Source organism: Canis lupus, chromosome 2 (assembly GCF_011100685.1).
Source record: "Canis lupus familiaris isolate Mischka breed German Shepherd chromosome 2, alternate assembly UU_Cfam_GSD_1.0, whole genome shotgun sequence".
In the NCBI taxonomy this organism is placed as follows: domain Eukaryota; kingdom Metazoa; phylum Chordata; class Mammalia; order Carnivora; family Canidae; genus Canis; species Canis lupus.
In genome coordinates, this window is record NC_049223.1 from 2,143,813 (window position 1) to 2,162,953 (window position 19,141).

Genomic DNA, 19,141 nt, shown 5'->3' on the forward strand with positions numbered 1-19,141 from the left:
AAAGGTATAAATCATTTCTATTGTATAAAAATAAGTCCTATGGAAGAAGAATAATATAAAATGTTACAGAGATACAGAAGAGGAAAAACCCGCCTGCATCGTACCTCTCTATATTTTTTTTCTTAAAGATTCTATTTATTTGAGAGTGAGAGAGAGAGGCAGAAACAAGCTCCCCACTGAGCCTGATGTGGGCGGGATTTTTTGTGTGTGTGTGGGGTTTGACCCCAGGACCCTGGGATCATGACCTGAGCCGAAGGCAAACAATTGACTGACTGAGCCACCAGGTGTCCCATATTTGTTTTGTAATAAAAGTTTGGTTTTAAAATTTTTTTAAGTGTATTATTGTTTTACTTGTACTGTCTACACCCAACATGGGGCTTGAAGTCACAACCCTGAGATCAAGAGTCACATGCTTCTCCAACTCAGCCAGCCAGGTAACCCCCCACCTCTGTATTTTAAGCACAAATTTTAATTTTGGAATATTTTCTGATAAGTATATTTACTATATTTGTAATATAAATAAAAGTATAATACGTATATTACATACTTGATTCCATCCCAAATAATCAGCCTTATTTTAGTTTTTTTCTGCATCTTTAATTAGGTTGTTCTCAGATTGCTTCATGAATGCTTCATCTTCAACATCTGGTCAGTGATGCAGTTTATGGAGCACTTATTTCCACTGTCTCCTGATAAAGAACTGTCTGCTACAGCATTTCTACCACTTGTGATACCTAGCAGCGTACTTAGTTAGTATTCAAGAACTTAATTGATTAATTGGTATTACTATTGATGCTATAATTCTTCTAATGGAATAAATATTGAAGGATAGTGTATAGGTTGTAGGATGTTCTGACGAGTACTATGATGTGAAAAAATGTGTCAAAAGAGTAATGTTTTGTTTCTCAGAATTGCTTAAACATATCTGGTTGGGATATTCCATGGCCCTTTGTTGATGTTTTACTTATGTCCATTCTTACATAAACCTTATTTTGTAGGTTTCTGGGTAACTTGATTTACCAGAATGTCGCTCTGAATTTTAAGCTCTTTGAGAAGAACCATTTTCCTTTTTAATAATTCTCAAGAAATATTTGTTGAATGATTAAATGAGTAACAGTAATTTTTAAAGTAAGCTGGCTGTTTTATTTTTTCTATAGCTGTATAATCTTAAATTGTCTGAAATGATTTTTCATTTTTTTAATAGCAAACCTGAGTTAAATCTTATTTTAAATAGTATCTTCAAAGAATATGAAAACCTTAACAATTTAACTAGAGATATCTATGCTTTATGTGTGGCCTATCCTGAACCCCTTGGAGAAAGACTTTATACAGAAACTAAAATTTTTTTGGAAAATCACGTACGGCATTTGCACAAGGTAAGAAGTGATACATACATGGTAAAAATGTTCGTAGCTGGGTAGTTATTTAACTTATATAAGCAGTAAACTAGTTTAATGTTTTCCAGTGCAGGTTAACGTTATTTGCTTTGTTTCCTAAATAGCATTTTTCTGATTATATATATATTTAAGGTTTATGAGTTAAACATTATGTTGTTAGATTCTCTGAGGGAAATCAGTTATTCAGGATCATGTAACTAGTAACTGAAAGAGTGGGATTTCAAATCAAGGTTTGTTCAACTTTATTTATTTATTTATTTTAAATATTTATTTTTATTTATTTATGATAGACATAGAGAGAGAGAGAGAGGCAGAGACACAGGCAGAGGGAGAAGCAGGCTCCATGCCGGGAGCCCGACGCGGGACTCGATCCCGGGACTCCAGGATCGCGCCCTGGGCCAAAGGCAGGCGTGAAACTGCTGAGCCACCCAGGGATCCCCTGTTCAACTTTAAAATCTATGTCCTCTGGATGGTGTTTACTAGAACCATGTTTTTTCTTACTCTTGCTTCCCATCTCTTGGTAAATCTCTCAATTATTTTCAACCTTCTAGCTGCCTCTTCATACCCTACATAAAGTCTTAACAAAAACCTCAAATGAAATAGGGAAATGGTAAATTAAAAAGCATGATAGAAACTGTCCCTGTGACTACTTACTTTATTAGTTAGTATGCCATATGTAGAAGGGCAACATCACGCAGTTGATCTGTGTGTGAACAAAGAATTTGCAATAGGTTGCTATAGACAGTATTTCTGAACTTGTTTTGGACTTCTGATCAGGAACTGGAAGAGATCACTTATTATCTGGGCTAGAAACTTGACTTAACCTTTCATTAGCTGTGTGACCATGGGCAACTGAGTTATGGATTGAAATTTAAGTTTCTTTCTCTTTAAAATGAAGGTACTATGCTAAGCAAAATAAGTCAGAAGGACAGTTATGATTTCACTCATATATGGAATGAAGGGAGGGAAAAGACTTTTAACTATAGGAAAGAAACAGGGATGCTGGAGGGGAGGGGATGGGGCATAGGGTAACTGGGTGATGGGCATTAAGGAGGGCACTTGATGTAATGAGCACTAAGTGTTATATGCAACTGATGAATCACTAAATTCTACCCCTGAAACTAATAATACACAGTAGTTAATTAATTAAATTGAAATAAATAAAGTGGAGATACAATGACACTATATAACACTGTGCCTAACTCTGGATGTGGCTAGGTGCAGATACGTTCAAAAGTGGTGATAACTGGGCATCCCAGGTGGCTCAGTGGTTTAGTGCCGACTTTGGCCCGGGGCCTGATCCTGGAGACCTGGGATTGAGTCCCACATCAGGCTCCCTGCATGGAGCCTGCTTCTCCCTCTGCCTGTGTCTCTGCCTCTCTCTCTCTCTGTGTCTCTCATGAATGAATGAATGAATGAATGAATGAATGAATGAATGAATAAATAAATAAATAAATAAATAAATACAATCTTTAAAAAGAAAAAAAGGAAATAAAGTGGTGAAACCCCAGAGCACGATTGGTCTTGTGATGTTTCCCTTTTAAAACTTTTGAAGGAAATGCTCTTTTTATTATACATGGCAGATAACATTTTAGTGTTCTAATACGTGTATTTGTCAGCTCACGAAAGCAGTTTTGATAACAGGTACTTTAAATTGTTCTTATAATGTTTAATAAGTTACTTTTAAAGTTCTGCTATGTTAATGTAGTGAACTTTGGTTATACTATAGTTGTTAACCTGTGTAAGTCACTTATAAATTTTGCAGTTGTATATGTTAGCATGGGTCGTATTTTTTAAAATGTTTTATTTTGAAATACTTTCAGACTTTCAGAAAAGTTGCAAAAATAATAAATAATTCCTGCATCCTTTTTATTAGCTTATTTAAGTTAACATCATGCATAACAGTGGTACAATTATCAAAACTAGGAAATTAACATTGGTATAATTGCATTTAAAAATGATGTGTTGATGACAAAGTAAATTATTAACATAGCCAACAGATTTGAAGCAGTTTCCCTGTGAGAAGAAAATTTTATTTGATTGGGGGAGGGAACTTTTTTAATTACTAAAGTATTGCATCGCTATTTTAGATAATTTAGAACATATAGAAAAGCAAAAAGAAGAAAATCATCATCCAAACATCACTCATAACATACTTCTAGAATTAACTGCTGTGAATATTTTTTATTATCTATACTTAAACACATCTATTTTGGCACATATTAACATATATATAATTTGATACTTGCCTTTTGCATATTTTTGCTTTGTGTAGACTTCCATTTTTATTAGACAATGAAGTCGTAAACACTTTATAATCTTTTGATTTAACAAGTGTCTTTCTTTGTCATTAAATTGACTGTATAATCCTGGCAATGATTGTAAAATTTTTCATTGTGTGGAGATACTACAGTTTGTTTAAATATTTTTATATTGCTGGGCATATGGATTATTGCAATATATATAATTTGTTTTTATAAACAATGCTGCTGTGAATATCCTGGTAGCTAAATTATTTTTGTGTAGCTGAGTTTTTTATAGGATACATTCCTAGACATAGAATTATTGAGTCATAGATTAAGAACATTTTTTATTGTTTTGACATACAGTAACAAATTGTTCTTGTATTCACTCAGCAGCAACAGTTCCTAAGGGTGGGCTTTTCCCCAGCATTATTAATAGTAGTTGCTATTTTAAATTAATTTATTAATAAGATGGGCAAAAAAATATTTATAGATTATTTTTGTCTTTTGAGCCTTAATTATTAAAATTCCAAGTTTGAAAGCATAGCATTTCATCATAGAATTAATTAGATGGAAATTGAGGTCATGACGTGCTTAAAATCATATGGACAGTTAATGAAAGAACTGAGATAAAAGAGCCTAAGATCTTTTGAGTATCAGTCCAATGTATTTTTATTGTTAGACTAGATTTTCTTCAAAAATAACTTTAAAAAAATTAGACCTCAAATTTGTTTGATTTTCATTTTTCAAAAAATAATATATTTCTATTAAGTAATATGAAACAACTTATTTGAGGAATATAGAAAAGGTGTACGTTTTCATAAGTAGTCTTATTCACATAAGTGAATAATTCAGAGTTATGGTTTATAACTAGCAGGATGATCAAAAGATCGGGATTTGAGGAAGCACACAGTTATGTGACAGTGGAATTACATTCTCTTTTAAACTGATCTTGATAGAATATTTTAGCCCAAAGACAACCTCACACCATTACATTTTATCCTTTTAGAGAATAAAACCATTAACTCTCTAGCATGGATGCTTTATTTTCATATCTAAGACACATTTTTTTTTTCCTGGTCATTTCAGTGTTGCTAAAAATAGTTAAATTAGAATGTAATTTTTAAATGTCTAGAATACTTGAATTATGTCATTTTAGAACATTAATTTTTGATAAATTTCATAGCTTACAAATGAAAATGATTAGTACTTTCCAAGTAAAAATATGTTTCTTCTTTATATAGAGAGTTCTGGAGTCTGAAGAGCAAGTACTTGTTATGTATCATAGGTATTGGGAGGAATATAGCAAAGGTGCAGACTATATGGACTGCTTGTATAGGTAAGTATGCTTTTAAACTCTTGACAACCTAAACAGTATTGCATGTATTCGGTAATTGGAGGAGTTTTGGGTTTTGGTATTTTTGTTTTTAAGTTTTTAAATAAATGAACAGAACTAAAGCATTCTCTGCTATATGGACTTTGTCTGCTATGGGGAAAGGTCTGTAGTCTGGGTCATGAGGGAATTTGGGAGCCAGGCAGTGTATGGAAAATTGCTCTCTGAAAACTAAAACTGTATTTAATTTCATAGTTCTATTTTTTTCATATTGTCTGGGACTCTCTCTATATATAACACATGTTAAATCTTGACAGAATTCCAAAGTGCAACTTCAGCTTGGATGAAACTTAGTGGAGTGAATCCAAGCCCAGGTTCCCCTCCAGTATGCTCTTCTTTGACTCTAGGAGTCAGTATTATGTCTTGTGGAAGCACCGTTAGTTAAAGCACTCAGCGGTTGTTCTCTTGAAGTCCTACCCTGTCCTTTAGGCATATTGAATTACCTGCAATGTCATAACCCCCTGTGATCTTTCACAGTTTCCTGTCTCTCCTTAAGCTGTCATATCTGGATTGCTTGTCTTCCTTTCTCTGAATGACTAATTCTTTTTTTTTTTTTTTAAAGATTTTATTTATTTATTCATAGAGTCAGAGAGAGAGAGAGGCAGAGACACAGGCAGAGGGAGAAGCAGCCATCATACAGAGAGCCTGATGTGGGACTCAATCCAGGGTCTCCAGGATCATGCCCTGGGCTGCAGGCGGCGCTAAACCTCTGCGCCACCGGGGCTGCCCTGAATGACTAATTCTGATGTGTTTTTTCACCATTCCCATCTCTGAACTTCCCTCTTCCTTTTTCTACCCAGTCTCCTACTTAGATCTTTTGTTTTAACTGTCACTCTGGTATGTTCCTTTAGTACTGTGCACTGATCCTCTCTAACCCATTCACATAGACAATGGAAATAAATTCCTGGGTACATAAGGCAGAAACCTGTTTATTAAAGAACAGTGGATAAATATGGAATAGTGGCATTAAACCACCTGAGCCTTTCACTCTTGGAATGAGGATGTTTATTCTTGAAACGGTTGTGGCCTGTGATGGAGGCAGTGATAATTTTGGCCTATGCATCATGGCATGGGCAGAGATGGACCTTGCCTCAGTTTCTTGTTGCGAAGAAACTGAGGAGTGAAGCTGGGTCTCAGCATTATCTGTACAGTTGCTCCATGCATTGCTGGAATACCATACTGAGGCTAGGGCTTGGTTCTCTTGGCATGTTTGTCCTTTGTCACTGTTCATGTTCCTTTAGGTTTTTAATAACAACACTGGAGTTTACTTGCTGTAAGTTGTCTCTGTTAGGAACTGGAGCTTACTTCAATAGCCATTAGCTTTTATTTCTTCTTAGAAGAGGCAAATGTGATAAAATCAGAAGCCAGCAATTGCTGACAAGCACAAGTTTTGCTGTGGCTTTGACTTTTATAAAACAGTGTTTGCCATACATTAAACATCCTGACATTTCATGTTTTTTTTCCTCATCCACCAAAGTGAGATAGTCATAAATGGAACTTTAAGAATTCTCTAGCCAAATTATGAAGGTGAATTAGAGGAATTTTAAGGATAAGAATGAGAGTACATGTGTGCCTTTGGCATTGCTGAAAAGCTTGGGCCACTGGTATATAGATGACTTAAGAGTATTGAGACTATATACCAGTGCAGTATGCTATGTGCAGTGGGATCCTTCTTGAACGGAGACATTTTAGGAAAGATTTAAAGATTTAAGTTTTGTTTTTTGTTTTAGTTTTCTAGAGTCTCATACATCTGCATCTCTGTTTACCAAAATCAGTAATTTGGTACTATTTAAATTAATACTAATATTAATAATAAATTGGTACTGTTATAAGCCTTTATTAAATACATATGATAAAAAATAAAAAAAATAAATAAATACATATGATATATACACAAATGTGTGTGTGTATATAAACCATATGAGGTAGTCAGTGTCTCCAAATTTGCAGCTAAGGTTAAATGACTTTGCTTAGGGTCACTCAGCTACAAAAAAATCACCATTTAAGCCCAGATCAGTCCAATTAAACCCATTTAACATTTTTATTCTACCTTAGTCTTAGTCTCATTCTGGATACATCCTTTTGGTCATTTAGGTAGATTCTGTTCTCATCCCTTATTTTACACTATGCATTCTTTCTAGGATGATCTCAATTACTCCTGGTTTTAGCTATAACCTGTATATTGCTAACCATCAAATTATGTGTTTATCTCAGGTAGCCTAAGTTTTAGAGGAGTGTTTTTTACCCAGCCTGCCTATACTTCCAGGGTATTCTGTAGGTACATTGTAGTACTGCAGGTTTCAGAACTGAACTTGTTATCTTTTACATACACATTGTCCCCAGTATTATTAATTTTATTTTTTATTTTTTAATCCACTCCACACCCACTGTGGAGCCCAGTGCGAGGCTTGAACTCATGACCCTGAGATCAAGACCTGAGCTGAGATCAAGAGTCAGACACATAACCAACTGAGCCATCCAGGCACCCCAGTATTACTAATTTTAATTGGTAGTAACACTGTATGTCCAGACATATATGCTGGAAGTCTCAGTTATCCTTCCTTCAGTTAGGGTTATCCTGTCTACCTGATCCCTATTGGTGAAGTCCTCCAAATATCTCTTAAATTCATTATTTCCTTTGCATTGCTATTATAGTTCAAGCTTTTTATCTTTTCTCACCTGGAGTATTAATGGTAAAGTCCCTGTAAGCAGTCTTTCAGCCTTTGATTTCAAATTTATTCTGTTTACTGAACTCATTTTTTTCTAACATGCAAATTGGAATACTCTGAAATCATGTAGTAACTTCCCACTGTCTGTAGCAAAGAGTTAGAACTCATGGCTCATGGAATTCACTTACAGAGAATTTTATTTGACCACTGTGATGTTGGCATCATGTGGCTGATCATCATTATTTAATTATATTGATATAATAGATGGCAAGATCCTTAGTAATTAGATGAAAAATACTTAATAGTTTTTAATTGTGGTGTACTGAGGTTATCCAGGCTAGGTATCATTTTTAGTTATAGTCTATAAAGAAATTTGCATAAAGAAATATAAAGGAAAAATTCAATTTTGTTTCAAAAGTATTTTTTAATATTTTTTTTTGAAATAATTTCTCGCCTTTTCTTTATTTGGTTGACTTATAAGATGGATGTGCATTAGCATAGGGAATTTAAGGATTCTGACTTTGAAGGAAATAGTAATACTCCTGCCTCACATTTCTCGGTACTTACTACATATCTCTTTAGATTCTGCTGGCTCTTGAAGTGGACTATATAAGATATTAGCTGGAGAACTAACAACTCTTGAAGTCAGTAGGTACTAGCATGAGAGAACAATTTTTGTAATGGAATTTCCTAAGACAGATTGAAGTGCTTGATTTCTCTGAGGCTTCAAAGTTACTTTAGGCTATTCAGTATTGTCAAGTACTATTTTTAATTGTGTCAGTGTTACTATTCCAAGAAAGCAAAGGATACTTATTAAGCATTCTGTTGATGAAATAAATTATAAAAACTCATAAAAATTATAAAAACGATTGTATTATATGTGAGAAGAAGAACCAGGTATTATCTGTGTAGCAGAGTATAAAATATTTTTTTAAATTATTGGAACCTGATTTCTGTTATGATTTTCTAGAACATATATCTTTATTTAAAAACAAACGTGTGATGAAATAAAATTGACTAAAATACTCCAGTGACTTAGAAATTAAGAATTGTATCCACATCAAAATGAAGAATTGCACTGTTTACATTTTAAGTTTTATCTCTAAATTATTTTAAAGGCTTGTCTATCAAGCTTAAACTTAACATCAAGAGTAGAAATCTGGAATGAAAAGGATACAGTTAATTTAAATTCAAGTCTTATTGCATGAGGTAAAGAGAACAATGACTTGTCTTATCACATATAAAACATAAAACTCCACTAAAACAGTATACTGGCTCAAGATTATACATACAGATCTTTGAAATGGATTAGTGATTCTAGACCTCTATAGACCTAGCAGCTAATTCTTCAGCATTAACAAACCACCATCTTAAGAGGTTTATACTTACTATATAGGTATAAAGGAGCTACTTAGGATTCTGAATAGGTCAGTGACATCCTAAAAGCGGAATTTTTAGATAAATTAGAGATGGCAGAAACAGGAAACAGACACCAATCCTGAGAGTGTTGCACATGATCCAAGCAGAGAGTAAAACAAAAGGCATTGGAAGAGAGAAGGAAAGTAATGGGAGAGGATGATGAATAGCTTAGGAGAAAATGTTGACCAGCTGATTAAGGGAGTAAAATGGAAGGATAATACATAAATGTTTCTAGTCCTTTAGTGGGATTATGAGGTAATGGTACTACAGACCAAAAAAGAAACTGATTTGGTGCAAAGCATCCGTACAGGAAGGCACATACATATAAATGGTAAAGATATGACAATTAAGTTCCCTCTACTGATCTTACTGTTGAAGTATTTATGTTTGTATATTCTACCAGATATGTAAACTCTGCAGGAAGCCCACATTTTTGTTTTCCATCTTCTATCTCCAGTACCTGGCATAGTACCTGATTTATAGTTCATGCTTGGTCAATACTTGTTGAAGGAAAGAGGGAGAACTCGTGAATTTCTGTGCCAGCTCTGCGACTTACTAGCAGATTGACTGTTGGCAAGTTCTTTAAGCTCTCTAAGGTGCAGTTTCCTTACGTGTAAAAGGAGGATCACAGTAATACCACACATATCAACCTCATAGTGTTCAGCCATATAAAATGCTTAAGGGTATGCCTGACACGTGACACAAGCTCAGTAAATGTTAGTGATTACATTCATTTCCTGGCATTTGTGTCTTTTATGATCTGGCTCTAGGCTGCGTTTCTGAGTCTGTATTCTAATATTAGCTTTTGTTATCCCTGTTGTCTGGAATGCTATCCATTTATATATGCAGTAATTCTTCAAGGAAGTATTTTTTGAGGACTTCATATTTACCTGCCGTTGGTTCTGGATGCTGTGTAAGCAAGGTCCTTGGTTTATAGTCCTTATATCCTAGAGAGGCAATGGATGTACAAAGCAAATAAACAAATAAAAAGAATTGGATTATTTCACAAAGTAGTAAGTACCATGAAGTATATTAAACAGTTGTGTATAGTTACTTTAATGGGAGTGGGAAGTTAAAATTCATTTGGATTGGTATCAGGTCAGGCTTGAGTGAAGCCTGTTTGGGGCTGAGGTCTGAATGACAGAGGGCAGAGGTAAAAATAACTCTTCAATTTATAAATCTCCATTTCAGGCCAGATACCGCAAATGTTCTCTCTCTCGCTTTTACTCCTGTCTCTCTCAATCCTAGTCCTGTTTCTTCAACTGGAAGGCATGGTTGAAAACTCAGCATGAAATCAGGAGGTTGTACTACTAGAGAGAATGGTAGGAAGAGTGAAATGGCACTTTGACGGAAAAACATAATAGGACATTGTAATGTGGGTAGAGGAGACTAAAATGTAGACAGAGTACCAAGGGTTTTTTAAGCCTTGAAGCCTAGAGGCTTGTAGTTAGTGTGAGGGTGCAACTGTGTGAATGGTTGTATCTCTGCAGCTTTGGAGTTAACTCCAGGAAGTGTGTTTTCATCATTACCTAGAGTTGGTGGAGTTATGCAGTTGAAATTTTTGTTGTCTTTGTTTTCAGTTTTATTTGTCTGCAGATGTGGACTTTTCATTTTGATGCAGTGAACCCTAGAAAACAAGTGTTTTAATTTAGAGATTTCGTAGTTATTGCGTAAATACTTGTGTTGTCTGTACCTATTTACACATGGCAAAATATTTCACATCAGTGCTTTCCGGTGGTGAGCATTAAAGGCATTATAGTGAAATCCAAGATTGTGAAAAGTGAATACTAGACTATTTAAAGAACTCTGTATTCATCTCAGTACTTTGTAGACTTCATTACAGTTAATAAAGCTGTTTCTCTCTGGTAGACAAAGTGATCTTACATGTGTCTGCTTCGTCCATTCATCTTCTTACTATCTTCTTACTACTGAAGCTGATCTCTTTTTGTTGTTTATTTTATTTTTTTTTTATGCACGCTTATGTTTATGGCATTATTTACAATAGCCTAGATCTAGATCTTTTTGTTGTTTAAAAGTGAAAAGTTACATCTTTTTCTGGTGATAAATATAAATTGAAGGACAAAACCTGATTTTTATCTTTTAACTATTTTTTTGTTTAATTCGTTGCAAAGTGAACTTATCCTGACTTATACCAAGAAGAATCTGTGAGTGAGCAAATTAGATTGTAGAAGGTTTGTAGAAGTCTTGGGTAAGAGCTATTGGGTTATATGAATACTGGAAATTTTTAGAGCCAAATCCTTGAGTTTTTTTAAAGTGAGACTGAGGTAATAGGGTTTTTCCCCTACTCTAGAGGTTATTCTTTGGCTCTTAAGGCCTTTGGCTGATACTTTTGCTCCTTTGAAATTATATTCCTAACTTCTATATAATTACTTTGGATATAGTACTACACTCTTCTGTAGTTGATATATAATCCCAAAATTGTTATTTTCAAGTTACAAGTTGTTTTCCTACCAATTTTAACATAATGTCCAACGGTACTATATTTGTTTTTCAGGTATCTCAACACTCAGTTTATTAAAAAGAATAAATTGACAGAAGCTGACCTTCAGTATGGCTATGGTGGTGTAGATATGAATGAACCACTTATGGAAATAGGAGAGGTAGGAAATTCTTTAAATGACTGGCAAACATGAGAGTATTTTTATGTATATTGAAATAATTTGATTCACTGTCTTTTTTTTAAGGGCACCATGTTGACTATCTTAAAATTCTCAAGATTTAAGACATCCTAAATGTTAATAAAACACTAATGATTTCCTAAGAATCTTCACATAGATGAGAACAGATATGATTATAGAAGTATTTTAATAATTAAATTAATGATGGATAAATAAATGACAGGTTTAATAGTTCCGCTATTTGAAAAAGCTCATTAAAAGTCTCTAGGAAAATACTTTTTAAGAGTATTTAGAAAATACTCTTCAGATTTTTTATAGTTAAAAAGTGCAAAGGTCAGGGCGCCTGAATGGCTCAATTGGTTGAGCATCTGACTCTTGATTTCAGCTCAGGTCCTGACCTTGGGGTTGTTGGAACAAGCCCCGTATTAGGCTCTGTGCTGGATGGGAGCCTACTACATGGGATTCTCTCTCTCCCTTTCCTTCTGCCCCTCCACCCACCACACATGAATGCATGCTTCCTCCTTCTTGGAAAAAAAAAAAGTGCAAAAGTCATGGCCTTAAAAGAGATCCTACAAGAGGGAAAATACAGATTTTGGGATAAAACATATTTATTTTAATTAAACAAAATAATTAAATTCAGAATAAAATAATGAAATATGCAGGTCAAATACTTCATTCAGATTCTTGATGTGTAGTGCTAATTTAAATGTGGAAAATTACATAGCATATATTCATTGTGAAAGAAATACTCCAGTACAATTTTTTTGTTAATATAATGCATATTTATTGAGTAGACAGACACTGAGGATACATTGGTGAACAGACAGAAGGTCTCTATCCTTATGGGAAGCAATAGTAGATGCAACATTAGTAGAAATTATATTTAGAATAATCCTTTTGGAAAGAAACTTGTCATTGTCTTTCAGTAGACTTTAAAATGTGCAATACCAAAAAATAAAATAAAATAAAATAAATAAAATGTGCAATACCTGTTAACCAGATAATCCCATGTCTGGTAATCTATAGTGTGAAAATAATAAATATTTAAAAATATTCCTTGCAATCATTGTTCATAAGGGTGACTAATGGGTAGACAGTCTAAATGTCCAATATCCAACAGTGAAAATCATACATAGAAAAATATGTACAGTATAATTTTGTTATGAAGGCAAAGAGTAATAAATTAGTAAAAATAGTTTATAGAAACTTTAATAAAGGGGAAAATATTTTATGGAAAAAATTGAAAACATGTTTAGTAGGAATAAAACTGTAGGGAAAAAGAATATAGAGTAACAGACAAGTGGGAAATAATAGTTGCTTTAGTTAGTAGAATTATAAGTGAATATTTTAATACTTGTCCTTTATCACCAACACCATCAAGGTCACTCTTCCTCCTAGAGGTAATTATCATAAACACTATGTCTCAAAAAAAAACAAAAAAAACAAACCCAATATGTCTCTCCTGAATTTTACCTGTAAATTTGCATATAAATATTGATACTATGCACATAATGGTTTAATTTTGTATTTTATTTTAATATTTATTTTATTATTTTTTAAAGATTTTACTTATTTATTCATGAGAGACACACACAGAAAGAGAGGCAGAGACACAGGCAGAGGGAGAAATAGGCTCCATGCAAGGAGTCCGACATGGGACTCGATCCTGGGACTCCAGGATCACGCCCTGGGCCAAAGGCAGGCACTAAACCGCTGAGCCACCCAGGGATGCCCTAGTTTTGTATTTTGAACATTAATGGTATCATATATATATATATATATATATATATATATATATATAAATATATACCCTAAGGTTGGCATACCATATATCTTGCAACTTGTATTTCTTGCCTATTTTGATTTTTAGTTAATGTACCTGGGAGTTCTTTTCACATAAGCTTATTTTTGTGAGAGCTCAGTATTCTATAATAGGGATATGAATAATTTATTAATCATTTATTAAACTATTCTCCTTAGTTTTCATTCTTTTTTGTTACAAACAATACTGCTGTGAATATCATTGTTCATTTACTCATTTCTTCATTAATATATTTTGAACCCCTCTGTGTGCTATGCACTTTTCTATATGTTAAGAACACAGTAGTGAACAAAGTAGACACAAATCTTACACTTTAGGAGTTAGCATTTATGTATATATTTCTTTGTACATGAGCAGAAATTTTCTTAGAGTGTGTACTGAAAAGTGGATTTTCTGGGTCCAAGCACACCCTGAATTAGGATAGCCCCTTCAGCTTGCTTTCAAAAGGCTTCTTAGTTTGTTCTCCCACCATAGCTATAATATCTCATTTTCTTTTGTATCACCTTCTTTTTTTCCCTGTTTGTGCTAATAATGGAATACTTGAATGTTCTTTATGGGAAGGGAGATGCTTTTACTTATTTGAAATGGAATTAATTACCAGTTGATCAGAAAAAAGTTACCTCAGGGAAATAGAATAGAGAAGCTAAAACCAGATTAATGGCTGTATATATGTAAGTAAGTTGGAAACAGGAGCAATCAATTGTTGATACTGGAGTAATTTGTACTCTTTATGAGAAAAATATATTGGAGTTTCAGTATGAAAGGCAAGACTTGAAAACCTGTGATAGGCAATATAAGAGGACACACTTATCCCTGACATTAGGGTAGGGAAATTCTTAAAAGACAAGAAAAATACAAACAATAAAGGAAAAGATTGATAAACTTGAGACATTAAAATATATTTTTACTAAAAAACACTATAAAGGAACTCAAAAGTTAAGTCACAAACTATGACTGCAATATATAAAACTGTCAAGAGATTAATTTTTACAATATATTCAGTTAATTTCTACAATAGACTTTTGTTTATTAAAAACAAGATAAAATATTAATGGAATAATGGGCCAAAGAGAGGAATGGGCATTTTACAGAAAAAAAACAAGATGTACAATAAACATAATAAAAAGATGCCCAGCCTCAGTCAAGAAGATGCCAGTTAAAACCACAAATATGGGATGCCTGGATGGCTCAGTGGTTGAGCATCTGCCTTTGGCTCAGGGTGTGATCCCAGGATAAGGGATCGAGTTCCACATTGGGCTCCCTTTGAGGAGCCTGCTTCTCCCTCTGCCTATGTCTCTGCCTCTCTCTCTCTCTGTCTCTGTGTCTCTTATGAATAAATAAATAAATCTTAAAAAAAACCCACAAATATAATCCCTATCAAACTATAAATAGCATTCTTCACAGAACTAGAACAAATAATCCTAAAATTCGTATAGAACCACAAAACAACTCAAATAGCCAAAGCAACCTTGAGAAAGAAAAACAAAACTGAAGGTATCACAATCCCAGATATCAAACTACCTACAAAGCTGTAGTAATCAAAACAGTATGGTACTCACAGAGATTAATGGAATAGGATAAAGGACCCATGCATACAAACCCACACTTCAATGGTCAGTTAATTTATGACAGAGGAGGCGAGAATACACAATGGAAAAAAGAGTCTCTTCCCTAAATGATTTTGGGAAAACTGCACAGCTACATGCAAACGAATGGAACAACTGCTTTCTTACACCATACGCAAAAATAAACTTGTAAAGTGGGTTAAAGATCTAAATGAAAGACCTGAAACCATAAAATGCCTAAAGAAAACACAGGTAGTAATCTCTTGGACATCATCCTTAGCAACATATTTCTGGATATGTTTTCTCAGGTAAGGGAAACAAAAGCAATAATAGATTATTGGGACTACACCAAAATAAAAAAGCTTTGTACAGCAAAGGAGACCATCAACAAAAAAAAAGCAACCCAGTGAATGGGAGAAAATATTTGCAAATAGCAAATCTAATAAGGCGTTAATATCCAGAATACATAAAGAATTTCTACAATCAACATGAAAAAAAAACAAAAAAAAAACCCAAACAGTTCAATTAAGAAATGGGTCAAAGACCTGAATAAACATTTTTCCAAAGAGATACAAATGGCTAACAGACACATGAAGAGATGCTCAAATCAGCAATCATTGAGAAAATGCAAATAAAAATCACAATGAAATATCACCTCACACTAGTCAGAATGGCTAGTATCAAAAAGACAAGAAATAGCAAATGTTGGTGAGGATGTGGAGAAAAGGGAACCCCCATGCACTATTGGTAGGAAGGTAAATTGGTGCAACCACTGTGGAAAACAGAATGGATGTTCCTCAAAAAATGAAAAATATAAATATCATATAATCCAGTAAATCCACTAATGGGTATTTATGCAAAGAAAATGAAAACACAATTTTGAAAAGATATACTCCCCTGTGTATATTGCAGCATTATTTACAATAAGCAAATGATGGAAGTAGCCCAGGTGTCCATTGATAGATGAATAGATAAAGAAGATGTGGTCTGTATATACAATGGAATATTACTTAGCCATAAAAAATAATGAAATCTTGTCACTTGCAACATGGATGGCTATGGAGGATATAATACTAAGTGAAATAAGTCAGGGAAAAAACAAAAACAAAAAACAGACTTAACTGTGGAAAACAAACTGATGGTTACCAGAGAGGAGGTGGGTGAGGGAATGGGTGAAATAGGTGAAGGGGGGGATTAAGGGTACATTTATCTCAACGAGCACTGAATAATATATAGAGTTGTTGAGTCATTGTATTGTACACCTGAAACTAATACTGTATGTTAACTGTACTGGAGTTAAAAAAATTATTTTGGGGATATGTACACATTTGGCAGAACTATAGGCAAGAGAATGATATAACACAAAATTCAGGATTGTGGTAACCTCTGAGGGGAAAGTAGGATGACATTTGGGACAATGATAATAGGGAAGCTGTGTTTCTTCTTGAGCTGGGTGGTGAATACAGGGATATTCTATTTTATTATTTTAATTGACTTACCCTTCATGTTTGCATGAGAGGTTTTATAATTTTAAAACTCAGCCAATAGCCAATCACTTTAACATAATTTGTTTGTTTCTATTAGTGTTGGCATTTATATAGCCTTTCAGTAATACTGGACATTTAACAATCAATAAAGTATAGTTTATAAAAATCAAATCCATTATTTCTTTAAGATTTCAGTTAATTCAGTTGAATTCAATTCAATTTTATTTAATTCAAACCTTAATTCTATCTTTGTACAAGTCTGATAGTCATTTTCAGTTTAAATTAGAAATTCATTTTTTAATGTATTTTCAATTTTTATTTGACTTTTGAAATATTAGTTGTAAATACTTGATGTGTATTTTTATTTTAAAATTATTTTAATGTTTTAACAAATACTGGATAATTCATCCTTGATAATTTTTATTTTTCTTGGCAGCTAGCATTGGATATGTGGAGGAAATTGATGGTTGAACCACTACAGACCATCCTTATCCGAATGCTACTCCGAGAAATAAAAAAGTGAGTACTGACGTTTATTTTGAGTCAATTCTAATTTGCTGTTTGAAATGGTTTCAAATAGTGTATGTACAGTTGCATGGCTGTTAACTAGACAAAGGCCTTGGTTTACTTAAATGAGCTTCATTTTTTATCTTAATCCCAATATTTAAAAATTATTTTATAATATTTTTTGGCAGGTCTTTGGTCGTTAGCCCAAATGCTTATTAGTAAGTAAGTAAGTAAGTCCCTGAAGGAAGTGTTTGTAAGCCCGATATCTCTTGAATCTTCCAGGGCAAGCTGAATTGTTTGTACATATTCTCTCAGTTTAATTCCTGATGAGGATAACTTAGCTATTAAAACAAGTTTTTCAAGGTAGTTGGTTACCTCTTAGCCCCAGTGTTAAATTAGTGACTTGTCTGTACGTAAGGTTAGCTTATGGAAAATGGGTTCCCACTCTACTCATGGTCCAGAGTGGTGAATGGTGAACTCCTTAACTAATTGCTGTATGAATAGAGTTTGAAAGAGCACATTTTCCTGTGGAGTCCAGAATAGAACATCCTTGGTTTTAGCTCTGGCCTAAAAGATTCAGCTTTGGGGAATCAAAGGCACTAAAAGTCAGTCATACAGATGTGTGTATAATAAATTTCAGGTTACTGGAACAATGTCGTAGGAATTATATAGACCAGTGAATTGCAGTGTGATAATGGCCACTCCTTCTGAAATTTCTTTTCTTAAAGAAATTTAAGAATACCCAATTATGAGCTTTTTATAGGAGAGAAGAAAAAGAAAGCATTGTTCTGTGGGCTCCTCAAAGAACATTAAAAAACAAACAAATTAAAAGCCACAAAAGAAGTTAAGAGAATATGGGATCCCTGGGTGGCGCAGCGGTTTGGCGCCTGCCTTTGGCCCAGGGCGCGATCCTGGAGACCCGGGATCGAATCCCACGTCAGGCTCCCGGTGCATGGAGCCTGCTTCTCTCTCTGCCTGTGTCTCTGCCTCTCTCTCTCTCTCTCTGAGTGTGACTATCGTAAATAAATAAATTAAAAAAAAATAAAAAAAAAAAGAAGTTAAGAGAATATTTTAAAGTTTAATGTTAAAAAAAATAAAGTTTAATGTTAATACTTTTTTTTAGAATTTTTTTTTTAATTTTTTTTTTTTATATATATATTTTTTATTTATTTATGATAGTCATACAGAGAGAGAGAGAGGCAGAGACACAGGCAGAGGGAGAAGCAGGCTCCATGCACCGGGAGCCTGACGTGGGATTCGATCCCGGGTCTCCAGGATCGCGCCCTGGGCCAAAGGCAGGCGCCAAACCGCTGCGCCACCCAGGGATCCCCTTTTTTAATTTTTATTTACTTATGATAGTCACACACAGAGAGAGAGAGGCAGAGACACAGGCAGAGAGAGAAGCAGGCTCCATGCACCGGGAGCCCGATGTGGGATTCGATCCCGGGTCTCCAGGATCGCGCCCTGGGCCAAAGGCAGGCGCCAAACCGCTGCGCCACCCAGGGATCCCAATGTTAATACTAAATAGTAGAAAGTAGATGATAGCAATTAGTAATTTGGTTTTAAAAAACTGTCGCTCAACCTTTAAATGATTCTATTTTTTCCAAAGATAGGGAGATGGAGAGAAAAGGATAGTGAAAACAAGAGGGTGGGACAAATTTTTTATCTTTCTCTTGTCTCTCCTAAACTGTAATTAACCTAAAGAACATTCCCAACAATATTTATAGGTTCTGATGTGACTTATTTTTCTGTGAAATATTAATATGTCTCTTGACTTAGAATTCAGCTTTTTACAATAAGTTTATTGAAAATACTCTTGTAGTTATCTAAATATAGCTTTTTGAAATGTCTTTTTTTTCTTTTTTTTAAAGATTTATTTATTTATTTATTTATTCATTCATTCATGAGAGACGGGGGTGGGGGGGGTGGGGAGCAGAGACAAAGGCAGAGGGAGAAGCAGGCTCCCCGCAGGGAGCCTGATGTGGGACTTGATCCCAGGT

The 19,141-nt window shown here is 34.1% G+C and overlaps 1 protein-coding gene across 10 annotated transcripts in view; it reads left to right on the plus strand.

The window, feature by feature from the left end:
* The window catches only part of CUL2 (cullin 2), a 166,236-nt gene that overhangs the window by 93,501 nt on the left and 53,594 nt on the right, over positions 1–19,141 (plus strand). For all 10 annotated transcript variants that reach the window (XM_038529677.1, XM_038529670.1, XM_038529668.1 and 7 more), the window contains 4 exons: positions 1,274–1,376; positions 4,885–4,979; positions 11,637–11,742; positions 17,071–17,153. In XM_038529677.1, coding sequence (XP_038385605.1) covers positions 1,274–1,376; positions 4,885–4,979; positions 11,637–11,742; positions 17,071–17,153 — 387 coding nt within the window. The remainder of the gene's footprint in view (positions 1–1,273; positions 1,377–4,884; positions 4,980–11,636; positions 11,743–17,070; positions 17,154–19,141) is intronic.